This window comes from Rhizophagus irregularis, chromosome 29, assembly GCF_026210795.1.
Source record: "Rhizophagus irregularis chromosome 29, complete sequence".
Taxonomy (NCBI): domain Eukaryota; kingdom Fungi; phylum Glomeromycota; class Glomeromycetes; order Glomerales; family Glomeraceae; genus Rhizophagus; species Rhizophagus irregularis.
In genome coordinates this window covers 1207257-1230331 of record NC_089457.1, presented here as the reverse complement: position 1 = coordinate 1230331, position 23075 = coordinate 1207257, and the positions used below count along the sequence as shown (strand labels likewise).

The window sequence follows — 23075 nt, the reverse complement described above, 5'->3', positions numbered from 1 at the left end:
CCGAACTATGGCAAGCTGAATACTTTTAGGAAGGTTGTGACTCAATAATAGCTGTTCATAGAATACTATGTAGAGCTACAAAATTCAAAAGTGTGTGCATAGGAAAAAGAAAATATTTGTCAATAATACCATTAAATAGAAAATTTAATTTATAGATTTCTTTAAAAATTAACATTTCATTGTATTACATTCGATAAATAAAGGTAATACGGTCATACAGAATACAACAATAAAATTACCTTTTATAATAATTAAAATTGATCATCACACCAAAATCATAAATTGCTAAATTTGTTAAAAGACAATGTTAAATTTTGCTCGTAGACAAAGTCAAAATTAACCTTATATAGAATAAAGATCTACCGATAATTAATTCGCGATTACTATTTAATTATGTAAACACAAATTTTTACAATTACTTTACAATTAAAATTGATTGTATACAAATCATGTACGAAATACATTAACATTATTAAATAACAATCATTGGTATCATACCGCACCAATAATCGGTCAGTGTCGGTCATAATTGTATTTGTAAAAAAATAAAATTTAAACAAAGACTGATTTAATAAATTTATAAATTTTTTTCTCATGACGTTCACTCAACTTGCAAGGAGAATATTTAATTTATTTACGCTAGATATATTATAGTTCTTAAAATTGTTTTCTGTATAATGAATTTAATGATATAATACTTGTATCATTTAATTGTGTAATACCTGTATCAATCAAACATATCAATTTATTGATTACTTTAAAACTGATTTTTTTAAGAATATACAAAATTATTTCTCTGATTCGTAATACAGAAATAATAGAAATAATCACAATTAAGATCAAATCATATTATAATTATGCGCAAAAAAGTGATATATTTTTTTATATAAATAAGGCAATTATCGAATTTTTTTTATTTATCTTTTAACCCAAGTTTTCATTATAATAAATCAATTTTTTAACCCAATTTTTCATCATAATAAATCAATTCTTCATTTATAATAAATAATCATTTTTTTATTTTTTTATTTAATTTTATTTTTTTATTGATTTTATTTTTTTTGTTAATTTAATTTTATTTTTTTTTGTTAATTTTATTTTTTTTGTTAATTTTATTTTTTTTTGTTAATTTTATTTTTTTGTTAATTTTATTTTTTTTTGTTAATTTTATTTTTTTTTGTTAATTTTATTTTATTTTTATTAATTTTATTTTAATGGCCAATCCTAATATTTTAAACGTCAACATAAATAATGTACTTTTAAACTGGCCATTTAATGCCACCAGGGCATTAATTAGGTAAATTTGTATAAATCTTACAAAAAAAAAATGGAAAGTTAAAATGATAACTTTATTTATACTAATTAGATACCGCCGCCTATCACTAGTAAAAAAATGATTTATCCTACACATATCTTACACATATAGGGCACTCAAAATGTAGAAAATCATACACAAATAATACACATATCATACACATATTGGGTACTAATATATATATCATACATATATCAGGTACCTGATAGGTATACTATATATATAAGTACCCGATATGTGTATGATATGTGTATTATTTGTGTATGATTTTCTACATTTTGATGTACCAAGATATATGTAAGTATGTGTAGGATATGTAGGATAGACCATTTTTTTACCAGTGTATATCACAATGTCTTTGAGGATCGATCAATCCGTGATCATTCAATTATATGGGCGAAGAAATTCGTTGCATTGGTAATCAAGTAATAATTATAATTTTATCGTTAACCCAAAATCAATCGGCCGCAATAAGTGGCGGGCATTGAAGAGAGGTGAATCTTTTACCATTTGTAATTAATTTGTGAATATTAGTAAATACTTTATTAATATATTTAATTAATAATAGGTTTCGAAAATTTGACTAGGATTAATAATGGTTTGTATATTTGAGGTTAACGTTAAATTTCTTAACCAATTCACATAAAACCAATTTTATTAATTTTAGGGAATCCTGATGGTCACCCGATCCACTCTTCCAACAATTACGATATTCGCTTTTTTAATGAATTAAGTGATGAATTCTGGCTGCAAACTAGTAATTAATTCGATCTTAATTATGATACTTTGTATATATTACTGATTCATTAAATTTATATTTACATTTTTTTCTTTTTATTTTAGACAGGTTACGCAGGGCGTACCTGCAGCAGAGAGTGGATCGACAGACCTATAGGTATAGGGAATGACACCGGCGTTATTCCTGAAGCCGTAGCAGCAGTAGCAGCAGTAGCAGCGATCGGAGGAGGAGAAGAAGAAATAGAAGAAGAAGAAATAGGAATTAAGGTAAATACTAATTAATCATGAATTTATAATTAGATGGATATATATCACTAATGCGTAAAACTATAATCTTATTCCATAAATTTTACGAAAAATAGACCCTCCCTTTTTTTTCGTTTTCCCTTCTCTTCCCTTCCCTTCTTCTTCCCTTTCCCCTTCCCTTTCATTTTCCTTTTTACCTTTCGTTCTCCCCTTTACCTTTCTTTCTCCCTTCCCCTTCCCCTTCTTTTTCGTTTTCCCCTTTACCTTTCGTTCTCCCTTCCCCTTCCCCTTCTCTTTCGTTTTTCCCTTTACCTTTCGTTCTCCCTTCCCCTTCCTCTTACCCTTTCCCTTACTGGAATCGTCATTTTTAATCTTTTATTTTAGTTTATTATTTTTATTATATTTTTTATTATAATAATAAACAATATTCTTATATCAAATTTTCTTTATTTTTTAATATAATATTGTTAATTGGTTTTTGATTTTTGGCTTATAAAAAACAACTGATAAACATAAAAGCTATGCGGGCAAACAAAAATGATAATCCTTAATTTTCATTATTATGGCCATCTAGAATCTATATAATTAAAACGTTAAATAAATTATAATTGCGAGCCATTGTCCGTGATCTATTATAAGCTTATTAATCAATTAATACCCAATAATCATCATTGTTATTGATATATATTAACCAATTGGGATCATTATGATTACATGCATGTGATATCTAAAAATAGATAAAATCGTGTGATTGTTTTTTGTTTATTTTCAATTCTTTTCTTATTAAAACTTACAAAGTAATAAAAAAAATGTACCCACCAACTCATTCAAAAGAAAAGAATAAAAGAAAGGAAATAATATGCCCACCTACCCATATGAAAAAAGAGAAAAGTTTGCTTTTAAATAAATAGTGGAACTGTTAAGCAAGGTATGAAAATAGGATATACGCGTATTTTTCATATTTTTCTTTACAATAGTGGTTTGAGTCTTTCTTTGTGGTATAAGTGTGAATATATTTTTCAACGGCCATGTATCTATTGCTTGTTAAATATATTTGCAATTTCTTGTCTTTCTTTGTTAGACTGTGGTATTAATACAATATGAAGTGTGAATATATTTTTCAACGGCCATGTATCTATTGCTTGTTAAATATATTTGCAATTTCTTTTGTAATATTTGCTTTAGCCTAGAGGAAAATGTTATGAAATAGGGCTGGATATTTTATGACATTTTCTGTTTTCCAATTACTTTATCCGGAGATAGCCTGACAATTTGTCGTTGTCCGTCAGTTATAGCAACCAGCATTTTTTTACGATTTTAAGAAACAAAACTCTTTCAAAAATTTAATAAAGAAAGAACTAACTTAAAAATATTATTTTATTATTCTTTACAAAACGCTGGCGCTGGAGTTATTTTTCTCTCACTTATCAAATAATCCCAACATGTCCAAAGAATCATGTAGTACGCTGTGGTCTGGAACCACCCAAGATTTTTGACTACCTAGGGATGAAGTTGTAGGGTACTTGTACCCGATAGGCTAGCCTCCTCTGACTTAGGGTCTCATTAATCAGGAGACGAGGTGGTTCCTAAGTACCTTTCACATCAAGGGTGGACATTTTTTGATACTGTGCGTCAAGGTGGTAATCCTATATCTGCGAATTCAAGAAAAAAAACTCTAAATCAAAAGAATTTGGAAGCAACACATATCAAGGTAATCTAAGCATTCTTTTTAAAAAAATTTAATCAAAAATTAATTTGGTTTATATATAGTAAACTCAAGAAAAAGAAGATCTAATCAGAAGAATATGAGAGTAACGCACATCGAAGGTAATTTAAATATTTATTTTTTTTTATTTATTAAAGAAAAATAATTAACAAGATCTATTTTCTCTTTAAACAGCAAACTTCAAAAAGAGGTGAAATAAATACAGAGGTATATTTTTTACTAATTTTTATTTATATTATACACTTTTCTTTTTTTCTTTTTCTAACTTACTAACGTTTGTTTTTACTAATATATTTTACTACTAAACATACTAATAACATTTTCTATTACTAACCATTTTTTACTAACATTTTTTTAATACTATTCTTTTTCTTTTACGAATACATTATTCATACTAATATCTTTATTACTAAAATACTATTTCTTTCTTTTAAATATTAAACAGATAAAAATAAGCGCCATTTGTAGATAACAGATATCTAATTATTTATATAGCTATATAGAATAATATATTTTTTTGTAATTTTTTTTATTATTAATTAAAAAACAATAAAACTTTTAGTTTAATTGAAAATAATAATAAAATTTGTGTAATAAAATTTTACTTTAGCCCGAATTAAAATTAAAAATTAATCTGAAATTATAATTTTGCCCAGATTAAATTATAATATTATATGAAAAAATTATCTATCGTATTGTCAGATAAATGTACGATATGTATCCTATATTTACCTGATATCTATATAACATGTGTCCGATATTATACTGACCAATATCTATATGATATTTATATGACATGTATAAGATATGTGCCCGATATTATACTACCTGATATATGTGTAATATGTGCACGATATCTATAATATATATCACTGAACTTCTGCATAAACATTACAGATATCAGGTACCCGATATGTGTGTAATTGTTGCATATCGTATACATATCATATACATATCCAGTGGGATACCACACTATATGACTATAATATAATTATATTATAGTGTGGTATCCCACTTGGACTAGGTTATAGTACCACACTATAATCTAAATACCATACTATAATCTGAATATCACGTTATATTCTAGATATCACACTATAATCCAAATACCACACTATAATCTAAATACTACACTAAAATCTAAATATCATACTATAACCTAAATATCATGCTATAATCTAATTACTATGACCTAATTACCACGCTTTAATCTGAATACATAATCTGGCTACCACACTATAATCTACCTCTTTTATTTTGATACTATCTCTATTCACATTCTAGCTATATTTTTATACCTTTCTTGATATCTGTATTTTTCTCTTATGTATGATTTTATTACCACGTTATAATCTCAAATGCATACTTTGCCTAGAGTACCTCTGCTTTATTTCCTTGTTTCTACTCTATTTGTAATTTAAGTTATATATTGTTGATACTGACCTTTCACGTCTGATTGAATGTCAAATTCTATATATATTGAAGTACTTACCCTTTGTGCCTATTTGGTTGCCTTTCTAGATGCTGAAATGTGGTAAAAAAATATGATGTCGGGTGGTGCAGTAAATTCGTGATTAATTTTGGCTGACATTATGACATAATTCTGGTCAGTCTTTAGAGCATATAATTCGGGATTCAGCTTGGCACCATGGTAGTGACCTGATAGTATTCTGGAACTGTCATGGAACTGGCAGAGCACTGGCGAGGGGATTACGATAGAAATGTTATGGAACTGGTAGTTTGCCAGCTTGGATGCTGAATTATTATGTCCAAAGGCCGATTTTATGGAATAGTACTGGCCGAAATTATGGAGCGAATCTTGACTGCGCCTTACTGCGCCTACTGCTCCGGTCGCGTGATCCTGTTACGGTACTGAACACCCTCTGCGCCATAATATAGCAAATTTAGTTAACCGGTTGTCACTAATTCCGTATACTATGGTCGTTGCCAGAAGTGCGCCGATTTTGTAATCCTATTTGTTGCCGGTTTATGTATGCCAACTTCGTGTCCCTAGTAAAAGTAAAGTTGTGGCTGAATTTATGGAATATTACGTCATCAAAATTGAACAAAAATTTATTGCGCCAAAAATAATAATAAAATTTGTCTAACTTTAATATTGATTTTGGGTATTCTATTGGACGTGCAATTTGTATTAGCTTGGCCGGCCCATTTGTTTGCTAAGAAGTACACCATCTTGTGGTCTAACTATTGCGCCGGTATATGTATGCCGATTTCGTGTCCTGAGATTTGAATCATTAGAACGCATTTATATTATATTTTACCACATTTTCAGGCATATTAGGATATAAATTGGGATGATTTTTTGTTGTCATCGGCTGTCACTAGTGTCACTAGTTCTGAATACTAACTGGTGACAGAACTAGTGACAGCTTTGTTATCTTTCTTGAGATTATTAGGCCATTTTATTTCTTTCTTGATTAGTATCACTAGTGTCACTAGTAAAAGAGTAATAAATTAGAAAAAAAAATCAAATTTTTTCATAACTACCTACTTTACACAAGATATATTATAATAAATGTATGCTATAAAAAAATAAAAAAAGTTAAGGAACTCAGATTTTTTCCAGTGACACTAGTGACACTAGTGACATCTATCAAGAAAGGTTTCTTTCGGCCTAGAATTCCTAAAGAGCCTATTATCTACGTCACTAGTTCTGTCACTAGCTTTTTTTTTCTAGTGATACGATCCCTTTGGGATCCACTAGTGACAAGTTATAATATTTTCATTTACCTCTAAATTACCTATCGGTATCTCTGCTGAAGCCATCTTAGCCTGCTTTTTCCGATGATAATGTTCCCTCGATCTATGTTTTTTTGCATGTGTATCGCAATAGTCATATCTGGATCTTGTCATCTCATCACATCCGCTTTCTTTGCAAGCAACTTGCCTAGAATCCCGATGGACTTTACATCCCTTTGGAGAATAGCATCTTCAATTGCACTCTTCTCCAGTCCTAAGTATATATGGACAATAATAAAAATTCCAGGATGGATCCTTTGCTTTAGCGCCTTCGGCCTGGAATCGTTTCTCCTTTTTTCCGCCTCCCATTTGTTATATATCAATTAATAATGTCAGGGAATTATTTTCATTTTAAACATTTTTCTTACGAATAATATACCTCGAGTTTTGGTATAACTATAAATTATCGTAAATTGCTTAAGAAAAAATGACCCAATCCGAGCTTTTAGAGTTTCTCTCCGACGCGCCCGCCCCGTATGAGTTTAAAAGCGCTGGTGTAGGCGAATACCGTTATAAAATTTGGGACAATAGTGTCGGACTAAGACATTTTCTTGGCGCAGACCATGAGGATGGAATAGAAGCCATACTCTTAGAATGCGAAGGTCATTCCTTACACGAATTTATTAGTAGGGATGAGCCACTCCGGCCTATTGTAAATTTCGATTTACCACAAGAAGTACTTGATACTATTGAACCTAAGCTAACACGCAAAGAGATAGGTGATTTGCTATATCATGCTTTTATAAAGACATGTTATGAAGTATTTCCGGAGTGGAATCATAAAACTTTAACAATTGCCAGCAGTAGTGATGCAAAAAAAATGTCTCTCCATATCTCTATCACTGGCATGAGACTTCCAAATATTGCTCAAGTCGCTATATTTACTGAGCTTGTTCGTAAAAAACTTCCGGTAGCTCTACAGGCAAATAGTATTATTGATAACATAGCAAACAAATCTTCATTTTCATTGAGAATGCCTGGATCACCCAAATACAATGAAAAAACAGGAGAACACGTTCGTGTGAAAAAGGCTATTCATCCAAAAGATGGATCTGTCTTTGACTTCATGATCTGCCCACCCAATGATGAATTAGAAGTCGTAAAAAGTTCTCTTTTAGATATTCCGGAGCCAAAAGTCCAAAGATTTGATGATACAAATAGCGAAATCACTGAGGCTGAATTCGAACTGGTAGAAGGATTGCTTCAAGAAGCTAACATCGAAGGGTATAGTCTTTCATATCCATCTGAAAATTTTCCTGCTAGATTTCCACTATCTCGCCTCTCTCCATCACACTGCCCAATATGTGACCGAGAGCATGACAGTGATAATGCATATACCGTATATCGCGGGCCACAGTACCCCAGGTATCTTGCAAATTTTGGGCATTTGGACCTGTACCCGGGGGTATATTACATGAGTGAGTACTATACATAGGAGGGGTACAGGATTTTTAAAATACCTGGGGTACTTGCCAAGTATAATATCTGAGTATTATGGATAATCACTATGATGTAATTTCTCGTTAAGAATTTCTAAATGTATCCTATTTCTCATATCTTGATACTTTTTCAAGATATTTTACACAAAATTACTTATCTAAATACCCCTATTCATACATAAAAATGTCTTTGTTTGATTTACGTGTCTTTATTTTACGCGTTTTTTTTTTCTTTCTGCTAAAAGTAAAATGGTAGTTATTGGCAACAAGAAAAATAAAAAAACACGCAATCGTTTATCACAAAAGAAACGAAGACAATGGAATGTAAGGGAAAAATTAATGATAGTGCATTATTATGAAAATAATAATAGAAATATACGTGGAACTGCCAAAAGATTTGATATTCAGCCCAAACAACTGCGTGATTGGAAAAATAAAAAAGGAACTTTGTTAACGACTGCTCCTCATGTGGCTAAACTTCATCTGGGTAAACCTGCCAGATATCCGAAATTAGAAGATGATTTATTTGCATGGATAAGTGAAAAAAGAGCCAATAGAAATGCCGTTACTCGAAAATTAATTACCAATAAAGCCATTTCCTTATCCAAAAGTCCAGAATTATTAGCAAATAATCCGGGTATTGCTGGGTTCAAATTTTCTAATAAGTGGCTTGAAGGATTTCTAGGAAGATATGACCTTAGTGAGCGTCGTAGAACAACAGTAGCACAGCAACTGCCATCAGATTTAATTGAAAAGCAAAATATTTTTTTGAGTTATATTATGTACCTAAGAATTTATAATAAATATGAACTAAAATATATAGGCAATATGGATGAAATGCCCATGTGGTTTGATTTGCCGAGTAATACAACTATAAACCAAAAAGGAGCAAAAATGGTAAGTATTCGTACAACTGGTCATGAACGATCATCATTTACAGTTATACTTGCATGTATGGCTGACGGTACGAAACTTCCTGCAGTTTGCATTTTCAAACTGAAAAATATTCTGAAAGAAAATTTTCCACACGGTATTTACATAAGAGCTAATGAAAAAGGGTGGGTTAACGAACAGGAAATGTTGTGGTGGGTTGAGAACGTTTGGACTTCAAGGAACCGTTTTGGAAATCCACGTTCTATGTTAGTATTAGATTCTTTTCGTGGGCATATAGTAAATTCTGTCAAAAATCGATTTGTGGAAAAAAATACAAACATTGCCGTAATTTCTGGCGGTTGTACATCCAAATTGCAACCATTAGACGTTGCAATTAATAAGAGTTTTAAATCTAAGGTAATTATTCGATCTTTTTACTTCAATTTTATTCTTATTAGTTACTAATATTAGTGAAATTATAGGTTAAAGATCGGTATAATAATTGGATGATATCAAATATTCATACTTTTACTCCAGCGGGAAAGATTAAAAGACCTTCTTATTCAACAGTCGCAACATGGGTTAAAGAGTCATGGAATGAAGTTGATGAAAATCTTATTCAAAGATCCTTTAAAAATTGTGGAGTTTCGACAAATATTGATGGTTCGGAAGATGATTGTATTTTTGATCATGATAGTTTATTGAATAGAGATAACGAAGTGTTAGAAAATTTTGATAACTCAACCGATGAAAATTATGAAGAAGAATATCCCGAAGAAACTAACTACGAGAATAAATGGGACGTTAAAGTTGTTGTTGAAGTTGGTCGGGAAGAAGATAATGACAAAAGTGAAAGTGAGAAAGAGGAAGATGATGGTAATTATGATTACCAAGATTCTGATGATCATGGAGAAATGCGTTATAGACTAAGCGAATTAAAAAAAGTATATAAGGTAAATTTTTTTATATTATTTTATTCCATTTTATCAAATAAAATTGCTAATTATTAAACTTGCATATAATTAGAAATAAAGAATCGATTAAGGAGTATATTACTATAAATATATTTGTATTACAATAATGAATAACTAATAAATAATACTCCGTTTTAATAAATAAAGTTGTATCCGGGATTTATACCCCGGGTATTTTACAAATTCTAAGATTTTAAATTGAAGATTTCTATGTAAAGTATCCGGGTACTTTAAAATTCCGATAAATTTTTTTAAAGGGGTACTGTGCATAGGGGGGTACTGTAGCCTGTGATATATGGTATTATCTGAAATAAAAAATCCTACAGCTTTTTCTGCTACCGAGCAAACCAAGATAGGCAACCCAGATCCAGAAAGCCTTCAAAAAAAAGCTTACTATTGGCGAGACAGCCTTAGATAGGGAAAAAAGCTTCCAATTCCAGAGAAACAGAGTCGGCCTAGAATTTCTGACCCTAATGATCATTTCGTATGGTGGGATTTAATATCCATGTGCACCTCTAAGAAAAGATTTATACGTAATGAAGTGTATAATACAATCCAAGCAACGATCGCCTGCGTTCAAAAAAAATCAAAGACATGGATTCTCAAGCACAAAAAATCAGATGGTGGCCTATACTTTGATATGGGATTCAAGTTAGATATCGGTAAATTAACGATTAATATCGTTGAGTTAGGTGGGGAAGCGATAAAATTACAATTTTTAATAGAAAATGCATTCAATACTGGTTTGATTGCTTATGCGGATATCGATTTCCTACCATATCCTCCAAATACTATTCCGCCGAAAACCGAATTCTTCAATCTTTTCTTAGAATTCAAAGCAAAGCCAGCTTCCCATATTAATTACGATCTCATAAATCCAATTATCTGGCATATAGAATATATCTGGTGCAATGGGGACAAAAATCTTTCCGAATATGTTCTAAAATGGTTCGCATTCCTAGTCCAACATCCTAGCATAATCCCTGAAACTATTCTTGTATTACGTTCCCCACCACGTTGTGGGAAAAACATTATTACCGATTTCGTTCGAAAAAGCTTATTTGGCCCAGAGCTCGTATATTCAACTTCCGACCTTAGAAAAATTCTTGGAAAATTCAACAGTGCTATTCAAGGATGCAAGCTTATAATTATGAATGAGGCGGGAATGGCCAGTGATGAATGGCATAAAGCGAATGACCATCTAAAGTCCCTTATTTAAAGGTGGTCATCGGTCCTAGAAGACCGCGGTCCTACGGTCCTACACCATAAAAAGACAGACCGGTCCGTCTTAGTGTAGGACCACGGTCTTTCGGTCCTGTATCACATATAATAAGACCGTCGGTCTTTTTAAGGACCGCAGTCTTTTTAAGACCGATCGGTCTTTTTTCTTTTTTTTGCAAATAAAAAAAGATTTTCTTCCCTAACTTTATTAGGAATAGCCTTGTTTTATAAATGAACACTAATTGGGATGATTTTTAATATAAAATTTTTTTTTTACAAATCACCTGGATATCATCACAACGTCATGCAAAATTTAAAGCTTTGAGAAAAAATACTTCAAAACGCAATATCTCGCTATCCAGTGATTATAAAAGGATGATTTTACCACCATTCGAATCGTCTCGCTGCGGCACGTCGAATGGTATCAAAATTATGATTTTAGAATCGATAAAAAAAAAATTACGTCGGCAAAACTATTTGATAATAAAATCAATAATTACCGACTATCTATCGATCCTAGAAACATGATTTAGTTACCATTCGACGCGTCTCGCTAAGACGATTCGAATGGTGGTAGTTTCATCCTTTTACGATCACTGGATGACGAGATATTCTGCTTAAATGTTTTTTTTTGGAGTTTCGGAGTTTCAGCGTTTTGACAAGCAACTCTACAAGTGGGAAGAGTGATTGTCATTATTTATTGGTTTGGAAATGGCTGGTCTTTATATTATTTTATGAAGACCTTTGTCAGATTAATAGGTTTATTCAATATAAAAATTATTTATTATATGAAGACCGGTATGATGACTGGTCGGTCCTCAGGACCGGTCCTACTGCGCCACAAAAAAATGCAAGACCGCGGTCCAGTTCTACAAGTCCTCACCGACCGGTCCAGACCGTAGGACCAGGTAGGACCGATGACCATCCTTCACTTATTACAGAAGATTACGTCTCGATTGAGCGTAAGGGATTAGAATTTCAAGAGTGTGGTCATTATCCCAGATTTATGGTTTTAAGTAATCATGATACCCCAATTCGAGTGGAAATGGGGGATGGACGTATTGTATATTTAGATGTTTCTCCCTGCTGTAAAAGTAACTTCACATATTTCGATCAGTTGGGGGGAATTCTTGAGCACCCTGATACGCCAGGATCATTTATGACATATTTGCTTAATCTTAATCTTTCAGGATGGAAGCCACGTAAGATTCCACCAACTAAAATGAAGGTAGAAACAATGCGAAATCAGCTTTCTAATCCCATTCGATTTATAATTGACCATATTGCATCTTGGGCTGAGAGTAGTGAAATCAGGACCAGTAGCAAAGCATTTTTATACCAAAAATATCTTGAATGGTGTGGGGATAATGGTTAAAAGGCATTACCTAATAACATTTTCGGTAAGAAGCTATCAGAGAAAAATATTACTGAGTATAAACAAGTACAAGTGGAAGGCGGAAAAAAAGAGTGGCAGTATATCCTCGACCACTCCAAAATCATAGCCAAGCTTCGTGAACACGGCCTAGGTGATATCAAAGAATTTTCCGATATATCTCAAGCTGACTTACCCACAAACAAGGCCACAGACATACCCATATTCAATATGCCAGAAATAATTCCTCCAAAAATAATCTCGCCTCAGCCAGATAAGAAAGTGGAACCCCCAATCGCCTCAACATCTGGGACATCCGAGAGTTCTAAGACTTCTGAATCACCTGAGCCACTAATAGATAAACCTGAACCTAGCAATAAAAAAGCTTCTTCCACATTCCCGGCTAGACAACAGCGCGAAGAGCATCTCAGAAAATGGGCTATCGATCACGGTGAAGACCCAGATATATTCATGACTATCACAGAGAAAGATGTTGACCTATCCTGAGAATATCGAGACAGGATGATGGCAGATGCAGATGTGATCGATTTTGCGAAAGAAAACAAAATGAACCTGAACGATTTATTTTACATGACTAGAAGGGAAAGGTTAATAAGCGAAGAAATATATCTCTGGGAGTACAAAGATGTGGGAAAGCCCCGGGAGTATGTTTACGATGATGAGAAATGGCAAAAAAATATAAGCATACTCCAGGAGAATGGTATGCTTTGGTAAAGAGCGAATAGGAGTGGGTTATGAAATATTAGTAGGGATGGGACTTTCGTTTTTTACAATTAGGCGATATAAAATCCCAAATTATTATTATTTTTTTCATATATCCTATCTACCCGCAATTTTCAAATATATATAAAAGCTATTCCGGCCAGAGCTCGTGGCATCATAGAGAGCCCGCAGAAGTTATAATATTCTTTTTTTTTTTGTTCATCTGAAACCCTCCGACCCTCTTCCGCAGTCCTTGGACAAGGGAGAATTATTTATTTTTTTTCGAATTGAACTTTATCCCACAATATATAATCTGAATACCACAGATTAATCTAACTACCACCATAGTCTACTTACCACAACATGTCTGCTATTACAACCAAGTTCGTTACAGACCACAAACTCACCAATGAAATGAGTCTCGAAGAGCTTAGCCAGTATGCGCCAGAAATACTTGAGCTCTTACCAGCTGATAGAGAGAAAAGGCATCAGGCTCGCGATCATCTTCAAAAAGGATATAACTTTAGTAAAGAACAAGCATTTGCGTTGATATCTTCTCAAAGAACTGGTCAAACTAAAAGTCAAGTAACCCCCAAAGAAGGAGGGGCAGAAGCGGAAGTGAATATATGCTGTGCTAAAAGCGCCTGCCAAGTATCAGATATTATCCCAGAAGGAGAAATCATTAGAGAAATGGCTCAGCGTATTATGCGGGATAGCCTTAGTGAAAAAGAAGTAAAACTTATAGCTAAAGCATTAGCTGAAACATCCCCTAATCCAGTTGCCTGCACATCTAGTCTCAGTAGGCTCCGAAAGGAATTGCGGAAGCTTAATGCCCCAAAGGCAATAATCGAAGCTACGAAGATTCCAGGGATAACCACTTTATCGAATAAAATCCAAAGGGAGAAGAGTTTATTATGCAAAGATGAAGGAATTCATTATCCGGACCACTTCTCGTTAGAATCGGTTAAGAAGAGATTGGATTCGTATGATGTATCTAATATACCTGACAAACAGGCCCTAGCTGATGTAATGATTATGCTCTGTATTCGTCCAGCTGAAATTAAAGATTAGAGTTCCGAACAGGTCAGCCAAATTCAGGTAACCTGACCTGACCTGACCTGAAATTCAGGTCAGGTATGAGATTTTTAAAAAAAATTCAGGTCAGGTATGAAGATTGACCTGACCTGATTGACCTGTTGACCTGAAATTATTGATTCTACTATATAATAAAAGTGAGTTGCAGTATTGCGATTCACTTTTTTATATTGATTTTATATAATAAAAGTGAGTTGCAGTATTGCGATTCACTTTTTTATATAGATTCTATATAAAAAAAGTGAGTTGCGGTATTGCGATTCACTTTTTATATTGATTTTATATAATAAAAGTGAGTTGCGGTATTGCGATTCACTTTTTTATATAGATTCTATATAAAAAAAGTGAGTTGCGGTATTGCGATTCACTTTTTTATATTGATTTTATATAATAAAAGTGAGTTGCGATATTGCGATTCACTTTTTTATATTAATTCTATATAAAAAAAAGTGAATCGCAATACCGCAACTCACTTTTTTTATATAGAAACTATATAAAAAAGTGAATCGCAATACCGCAACTCACTTTTATTATATAAAATCAATATAAAAAAGTGAATCGCAATATCGCAACTCACTTTTTTTATATTAATTCTATATAAAAAAAGTGAATTGCAGTATTGTGATTCACCTTTTTATATGATTTTAATATGAAAAAGTAAATCGCAATATTTTCAAAAAAAATGTTTTATACCATTTTATTGATATTTTAATAAAAATCCTGAAATTTTTCAGGTTTCAGTTCAGGTCAGGTCAAACAGATAACCTGATATAACCTGACCTGACCTGACCTGAAAAAAAATTTCAGGTCAGGTTTATCAATTAACCTGACCTGACCTGACCCATTCGGAACTCTATTAAAGATTTGCGTATATCTAATGGAGGTGTAACAGGATATGTAAAAAACCAAGATCAACAGGATATTCCTCAAGTGTTTAGATCACTTGAAAAGAATGAGGAACGGGCAAAGCAATTGCTTACATGGATTCAGGAAGCAATATCTTCTGGACGGTTAGGAGACCTGGGGACGCCTGGAACTGGAATCTTGAGTAGGTTTCTGAAAAAAGCTGAATTTCTTCCCAAAACTGGTAAGCCTTTACTTCCTAGTTCCTTACGTAATTTAGGAGCTGTATTTGCAGTTGTAGCGAGTGGGTTAGGAATCTATCGAAAGCTAATACTATTGCTAGTCAAGCACTTCGACATAGTCCTAAAAATAACACTGCGCCATCGCAGAGGTATACTATAGTAAATTACAGACCTCGTGGAATGCCTTACGATCAAGCAAACACATTCATGTTCTTCGATGAAAACTAATCACATTATTCACATATAAGGGTTAGAGGGATCCCAGAGAGATCGAGTTGGGATATCAATGTGCGTAATTTTATTTTTTTTCGTTCAAGTCAAGATCTAGCATATAGAATACATCACGAAAATGATAGCCGATCAAAAGCATTCATCCGATAGTATAGCTAGCGAGCAGGAAGTTATTAGATATACGAAAATATTAGCCCAGGCATTTGGACTAAATGAGCAAAATGCAGAAGTATATAGTGTGCTTTCCAGTGAAAATAGAGCACTAGCAAAAAGGATGGATCATTATTGTTCTTGGCATAGAAAGCTTAAAAAGAGAGTTAAACTACTAGAAGAACGTGTAAAGTGGCTGGATGATAATGTAGACGAACCATTTACTATGGAACATTGCAATTGTAGTAAAGAATCCATAAATACTTCGTTCGAGTCCAGTTCATCTGAGGAATTCAATTCTGATCACGCGCCACCAGAAAAGAAAGTGGATCCAGGCAAAATAATATGCGCGAAGAGAAAATCTGACAATAAGGCGAAGCCAAGAAGGTATCTGATCCAAAAAGTCTGATTTAACTAGTTATCACTTCATGTTATAACTAACCATATTTTCCGATTGAAAATTCTTCTATCATATAAAAATGCATGAATTGAATTTACTTGAGCTTCTTCCGCCAGAGTTGATATCATTTATTTTAAAGTATCTTCCAGATCTAAAACATGCTAGCGGTATAAATGATATATGGGAAAGAGAGGTGAATCTTGAATGGCCCAAAAGGGTAATTCTCGCAGATTTTCGATTTAGGATTGACATATGCGCCAATGCAAATTTCATTAGTGAAAAAATTGTGAAAATAGCATACGCAAAAGACAATAGTATTCCTAGAGTATACGGGTTTCCAGATGAGTCTTATTCCACATTAGGAAAGGTTAATCTACGTATTATCTTAAATGATTGTGAGAACGTAAAATAATATGCGTGAATTTATAGTTACTGATAAGATTGGCTGATCAATTTCTAAAATACTTTTGGGCTCACCATGGATGCGAGAAAATAGGGTACGCTTAAATATGTGTAATTTGACACTAACAATAGACGATAATTTTGTGATCCTCCCATATCGAAGTCAAATCCGGTCCAACCAATAGTCTGGAGCAGTGATCATTGGTGTAGAATCACATTTTTCGATTAAAGATACAGCATATATTATTTATGGTGCATTTAGGTGTTATAAATTTACCAGAACTATTAGAGCGGATTCTATATTTCCTAGCGGTAGGTAAATCCCTCTATCCTGCGTTATTTGTTTCCTGATTGTGGTACAGATGCGGTGCTCCTATTTTATGGAAACGCATCGAGCTAAAGTGGAAGAATAAATGCCACTCTCAATTGAAAAAATTTATGAAAATAGTATGTAAAAGGCAAAAGCCAGTTTATAGCTCAAATCTAACTCATCTAGAAATTTCGAACTACTATCCACTTTCAGATAAAAAATTCAATGGCTTTTCACGCATATTCCCAAATATAGCTCATTTAGATTTAAATTTTAGCACAGGGTTTGGCGATAAAACACTAAATCGAATAGCAGAGACATATCCCAATCTGAAGTATCTCAATTTGCAAAAGAGTGGGTTCGTAACCTTTAATGGTGGGGGAGTGACTGATAAAGGTCTATGTGCAATTGCACGGTCATGTCTCAAACTAGAATATCTAAATATTTCTTATCGCACAGAGATTACTTGGATATCGATTTGTAATATTATCCATTCTTGCCCAAGGCTTCAACATCTTGACTTTAGTTATTGCGGAGTTACTAATGAGATTATTAAAGAAATTGGTAGTTCATGTCTTAATTTAAAGTATCTCAAATTGGAAGGGTGTGATATTGTTAGCAAAGAAGCCATAGATCAACTCATTTCACTTAATCCAAATATTCATGTTGAGAATTTGTACCATAATACCAGCCTATTTTGATACATATCCCGGGATGTATGAACTGTTAAGGAGACTGAGAATGTCAGTTGACGCACCAAGAGATATTATGTCTGTACATAATTATGTTAACGATGAACTGAGAAGAATGGAGGGTGATTTGATCCGGAATACTGATCATCAACCCGGGCAGTGATCATCAGCTCGGAAGATTTTTTTTGTTTGAAGATATAACATATAATAAGCATTATTTATGGCGCAGGCTTTAGATTGGATATACCGGCAACCTAACAGACGATCACCAAGAATAGAATACTAGCCGATGGTAGTCTACCGATCTAACTAATCCGGAGTAGTGATCACCAGTTCAGAAGATTTTTTTTTTGCTGAGCCACAATGCATGTACTCCTGTGCGACAGAAACAAGCAATGATTAACCTATTTTTCCGATTGAAAATATTTAATCAATCTACTAGCAAAATGTCAGATGACGAGATAGATACCGAGATAGAAGAAGGCTACGATGAATTTATCAAAGAATATGGATCGAGATATGAATGGGATAATGAAAGGAATCCCGATGAGTGGAAATACTGGGACGACCTTTTTTGCACAATCAAAACCTACTGGGGGACAAAGGCAGTTAGGAATTGGAAAGAGAAAGCGCTTAAGCAATTTGTACATAGTCTGCCCAATGTAAGAAATCCATCATCATTATTCCATGTATTTATACATTCCGATGCTTTCTATCTTCCACATATTTTGAGTCTGATAGAATTGCCATATTATCCGCATAAACTTCGATGGGAAATATGGCCGGAAGGTATTGAGAAATTCCAATGTAGATTGTTTATTCAAGGTGAAGAATCAATAGTGGATTACTGTTTAAAGGCGAAGAAAAGTAATGATATCATCAAACTCTGTAAAGGTCATTTTAGAAGTGAATTCTATAGTGGATTAACACGAGAAAATATGAGATGTATTGCAAAAAATATTTATTATCGTGAATTGGTAGAAATGCTTATTCAGGCGAAAAAAGAATCAGTGACTGGTATTATAACTGGGTTTAAAGATTATATTAGTCAGTCCGATATTGCTAATCCGAATGGGGTACAATACTTATTGAGAGGCATATATTGGATAACTAACCCGAGCGAAGGTAGTCCGGAGCAGTGATCATCAGCTCGGAAGATTTTTGCTGGGCCACAGATTGTGCGACAAAAATAGGCTGATCATCAGTCAGGTCTTGTGTGACATAATAATTTTTGCATATATATTCGAAAAACATATTAACCTTTATTCTTTATTTTTTTTCCCAAACGAATGTGAGAAAATGTGAAAGGGGGTCTAGTTGCAACACAGGACCAGCTCTAAAAGTAAATATTGACGACAAAATCATATGTTATGAAAGGGGACTTACAATTCCATTCTTGCGTAGAGAACGCTATACCAAAAGGGGATATAAATTTTCCTTTATCATTAACCGTAGTAATTGATGGACGGTTTTGACGTTTATTAACCGAATGGGGCTAGAAGAAATTGAATTTGTCGGCTTATAAATACTCGTATGAAAGTATGGGCCTTCCTATGTATGAAGAAATAATGGATGACGAAATAATGGACGACGAAATTATTCTTAATTGCATCGTTAAAGAATCCCCTGGAACCATTTTCCAGGTTTCTATTAATAAGAAAAAAAGCATTTATAAGCTTAAGAAAGAGATCAAAAAAGAATTGTCAGATGCATTCCAGAATATTGATCCCATTGGCATCAAGCTATGGTCTGTGCAACTCCGTCAAAATGATTCGAGGCTTACGCAACTTAGAAATTATAGTGCATCTGAAGTTGATAATTTGGGAAAGGAAGCGCAATATTCAACGTTTGAGGTTGGGGAATATTTTAACACTAATGTTAGAGACAACATCCATGTTATTGTTCAAGGTAGGCGCATCAGCTTACAGCAACTGATGAATTCAGAATAATATTTTTGTTAACAATGTCAAATCTTTAGGTAAAGAAAATTGGTGTGCTGTATGCGACATGCCATTTAAGAATGGCGAGATTTTAAAAAAGCATGGGATTCTTGATGAAACACACAAGACGTTGTCGGGTGAAAAATCAAAGCCGGCTTATTATTTGGGTGTTGATGAGGGTATAAATTATGATTCTTAGTATCTTAGTATGTAGTTAAGATTTTTTATATCCGTATCATGTAACAGCGATATATTCCGCTTCCAGCAATGTTTATTTCATTAAATAAAGTATTGATAGTATTGATAAGAAGATGCGATTCTGAATCTGAATTTATTCTTTACATGTATGAGACAGGCTTTACAAAATCTGAGAAGTTGATATGTCATGCCACGATATATAGATCGAATCAAGTTTAATAGTCCGGAGCGGTGATCTGGTCCTCTTCAGCTCGGAAGGTTTTTTTCTGAGCCACAGATTGTGCGACAAAAAATGTGGATCACAGGACGGGGTCTGTGCGACATAATTTATATTCTAAAAGAAAAACATATTAACCTTTGTTCTTTATTTTTTTTCCCGAACAATCATGAGAAAAATGGTAAAAAAGGTCTACACGCAACACAGGACCTACCGTAAAAGTAGATATTAACGTCAAAAGCATATGTTATGAAGGGCTGAGGGACTCGCAATTTTAAGATCGCCGGGCGTAAGACCAACAATGGTCTCTCCGGTAGATCTCCATGTGAAAAGGTTTGAAAATTCCGTTTGCATGCGCTTTCATAGGACTCTTGGCATCAGACGACAATACTAATTACGCCACATACCTCCTTAACTTTTTCCCAGCAAGATATAAAGCATGTAGGAGTATGTGGAAGTTCAGCCAACTTTCCCGCAAAAAAATAAGGTATGTATATGCCCTAAATTATGTATGTATGGGAGCGAGTTTTTCTCACTATGGGTCTTGTATTTAGGAAAGATGTCTTTCATTCGTCTTAACTGCTTTCTTCGTGGTGGAACCGTTAATAACATCTTCGATGTGGAAATTGATAATAATTTGTCTGTTGGTGCTCTGAAAGATCAGATCAGAAATGTCCGGCAAGACTTACGTCAAGAAAACTTCGATCTATATGAAGTTAATTTTTTTCAGCCCAATTTTTCCATAGTCTCTTCTGTAAACAGTTTTGCGATTAGACAAGGAGTGTTTATGGTTCCACAAAGAGAAATTTCTAATTATTTCTCTACCTTGCGTATCAATACTCTCATAGAAAGGCCACCTTACCCTCAAGAAAACGGTGAAAGGGGTGTTATTCATGTCCTCATATACCCTCAAGATTAATAATTATTTTTATGTAATGTTAGGCCGGCTACCGGCAACGTTTTTTATTTCATAAATAAAGTATTATTTTATCGAACGTATATGAGAAATGGATCACGTGAAATGATGTAATCCCTGTGCGACATAAAAACCTATATTAACGCCAGTATTCCCGAACAGAAATCTCACTCCGGAACGTAACACTATTTTTTTATCCGACCGAAATATTCCTATAAAAGCGCTATGTCAACTATCACACTCAGTTGTTTGGTTGTGGGTGAAAACCCTTATGAAAATGCTTTCGAAGTTGATATTGAAATAAACAAGTCTATTAGCAAACTCAAAGACGCTATCAAGGAGAAAAAAGCACCCGAGTTCGATAATTTCGCTACAGATAAACTCAAGTTATGGAAGGTCGACATTTCCTTCGAAGAAGAAAACAAGAAGCTTGAGCTCGTCAACACAAAAATAAATGTTAATATCAAGGACGAGCTTGGTGGTGAGGAACTTCCACCTCTTTCGAAGATTAGCAAACACTTTCCCTCTCAGCCAGCCGACGAACACATACATATAATCGTACAGCGTCCTGTTGAGACGAAAGAAGTTCACTGCACCGCAACGTATGGGCGTAAGTCAGAGAAATTCTTGTGGGCTGTAACTCGTGGGCAAATAACCTTGTCAGCTTTGAAGACGAGGCCTCGAACTCGTTTTGCTTTCCCGGATGGAACTGAAGACGAGCATATTGTCATAATTCGTGAGAATGGAAAGGAGCATGTTCGTTTGGTCGATGATGAGGATTTGGCATGTATAATCTGGACTCAAGGATTCAAGGTGGACCTCCCAATTATCGTGGACACATGTAGGTGTGGTGGTGATTTTTTATGAAATTTACGCAACAGACTCTAACAGATTTAATCTTTGTGTTTCTACAGCACAACAACCATTCTCGTCGTGGACGTTTCCTAAAATCAAGTCATTGTTCGGGTTAACAGCTGATAGTTATATTGATCTACCTAGGTTCGATGGAGGCTCCGCTGATGCCTCCGATTACAAAAAGGTATTGGAGCACGTTTTGGAAGATATAGCTATGAAGCATAAGACCTGCATTCACGTAACTAGTGCAAACGAAGCAACGAGACGCGAATTTATTTCTTCCGTTCTTCACGGCGTTGCCTCTTGTTATGATGGTGATGTGAAAGTATGTCCAGAATATGAGTTATCTGGAAGCCATGGTAAATGGCCAGTGGATTGGGTTATCAAGATTGGAGATACGATTATTGTCGTTACCGAGGCTAAAAGGGAGGATATTAACCAGGGTGTTGGCCAGAATGCAATTCAGTTACAAGCTTCTTCTCAACGTAATAAAAAGAAACGCACATACAATGAGGCTTTACGTGAAGATGTAATGTATGGTATCGTTTCGACAGGGGTCGACTGGGTCATAATTAAGTTAGTCACTACTGGCGAATGTAATGACAATGATAATGGGAATGTTGAGGTATTATTGAGTTCGCGAACACCATTTACTTTTCCTATTAACGAGAGTGTGTTTGAGAAAAGTCTTATGCTTGAAAAACTCAAGAATTTGTTTGGGCAAATCAAGTGGGTATTTGATCGCCAGATAGAATCGCAGGAATCATTGAAGCGGGTAAAAACAGAAAATAAATATAGTCTTATCTTTTTCGAAAAAATAATCGTATGTATAAACATTAGCATAGAAAAAAAAATCATCATGTATCACGGGCACAGTCCCGAACATTTGTATTTATTTTTAGCATGTATTAATAAAAAATTTCTTGGCAAAAACCCGTTAACAATGTTAACAGGTTAACGAAGAACCTACACATTTTTACCCAAGGGGTTCTCCAATTATTTTATATAATGATTACTACACTTCTCCGCAGTAATACAGCATTTATCACAAGGAATATATGTATATTGCTCCCCCTGGACTCAGTGTCATGCGAAATATATGTATTGTGTTATAAACTCCTTGTTAACCTCAGTGTCACAAGAAACACATTAAATATATGCTACATCATAAAACTCAAGGTTCATGGTGATGGCTTT

The 23075-nt window shown here is 33.7% G+C and overlaps 9 protein-coding genes across 10 annotated transcripts; all 9 read left to right on the top strand.

Moving 5' to 3' along the window:
• Positions 1-12337: 12337 nt before the first annotated feature.
• On the top strand, positions 12338-13171 carry OCT59_019620 (uncharacterized protein; the record flags this gene model as incomplete). Its single annotated transcript, XM_066143662.1, has 2 exons — positions 12338-12662; positions 12741-13171. The coding sequence occupies 2 exons, from the start codon at positions 12338-12340 to the stop codon at positions 13169-13171; spliced, it is 756 nt and encodes a 251-aa protein (XP_066005392.1).
• Positions 13172-13750: 579 nt separating this feature from the next.
• Positions 13751-14458, top strand: OCT59_019619 (uncharacterized protein; the record flags this gene model as incomplete). Its single annotated transcript, XM_025311069.1, has 1 exon — positions 13751-14458. One exon carries the CDS (start codon positions 13751-13753, stop codon positions 14456-14458), a length of 708 nt encoding a protein of 235 aa, XP_025175426.1.
• A 1004-nt stretch (positions 14459-15462) lies between these two features.
• On the top strand, positions 15463-15795 carry OCT59_019618 (uncharacterized protein; the record flags this gene model as incomplete). Its single annotated transcript, XM_066143661.1, has 2 exons — positions 15463-15530; positions 15606-15795. The coding sequence occupies 2 exons, from the start codon at positions 15463-15465 to the stop codon at positions 15793-15795; spliced, it is 258 nt and encodes an 85-aa protein (XP_066005391.1).
• Positions 15796-15916: 121 nt separating this feature from the next.
• On the top strand, positions 15917-16357 carry OCT59_019617 (uncharacterized protein; the record flags this gene model as incomplete). The annotated part of the gene is made up of 1 exon (XM_066143660.1): positions 15917-16357. One exon carries the CDS (start codon positions 15917-15919, stop codon positions 16355-16357), a length of 441 nt encoding a protein of 146 aa, XP_066005390.1.
• Positions 16358-16427: 70 nt separating this feature from the next.
• Positions 16428-17761, top strand: OCT59_019616 (uncharacterized protein; the record flags this gene model as incomplete). Its single annotated transcript, XM_066143659.1, has 3 exons — positions 16428-16715; positions 16778-16845; positions 17113-17761. 3 exons carry the CDS (start codon positions 16428-16430, stop codon positions 17759-17761), a joined length of 1005 nt encoding a protein of 334 aa, XP_066005389.1.
• Positions 17762-18198: 437 nt separating this feature from the next.
• Positions 18199-18894, top strand: OCT59_019615 (uncharacterized protein; the record flags this gene model as incomplete). 2 transcript variants are annotated; one of them, XM_066143657.1, is made up of 1 exon in its annotated part: positions 18199-18894. In XM_066143657.1, the coding sequence occupies one exon, from the start codon at positions 18199-18201 to the stop codon at positions 18892-18894; it is 696 nt and encodes a 231-aa protein (XP_066005387.1). The 2 variants fall into 2 exon arrangements, with proteins under 2 accessions (XP_066005387.1, XP_066005388.1); XM_066143658.1 differs by having other exon boundaries at positions 18691-18894.
• A 399-nt stretch (positions 18895-19293) lies between these two features.
• Positions 19294-20543, top strand: OCT59_019614 (uncharacterized protein; the record flags this gene model as incomplete). Its single annotated transcript, XM_066143656.1, has 5 exons — positions 19294-19660; positions 19731-19871; positions 19958-20036; positions 20363-20440; positions 20534-20543. 5 exons carry the CDS (start codon positions 19294-19296, stop codon positions 20541-20543), a joined length of 675 nt encoding a protein of 224 aa, XP_066005386.1.
• A 123-nt stretch (positions 20544-20666) lies between these two features.
• On the top strand, positions 20667-21105 carry OCT59_019613 (uncharacterized protein; the record flags this gene model as incomplete). The annotated part of the gene is made up of 1 exon (XM_025326590.2): positions 20667-21105. One exon carries the CDS (start codon positions 20667-20669, stop codon positions 21024-21026), a length of 360 nt encoding a protein of 119 aa, XP_025175428.1. The 3' UTR covers positions 21027-21105.
• Positions 21106-21197: 92 nt separating this feature from the next.
• OCT59_019612 (uncharacterized protein) lies at positions 21198-22847 on the top strand. The gene is made up of 2 exons (XM_025318775.2): positions 21198-21864; positions 21938-22847. Exons 1-2 carry the CDS (start codon positions 21249-21251, stop codon positions 22834-22836), a joined length of 1515 nt encoding a protein of 504 aa, XP_025175429.2. The 5' UTR covers positions 21198-21248; the 3' UTR covers positions 22837-22847.
• Positions 22848-23075: the final 228 nt, after the last annotated feature.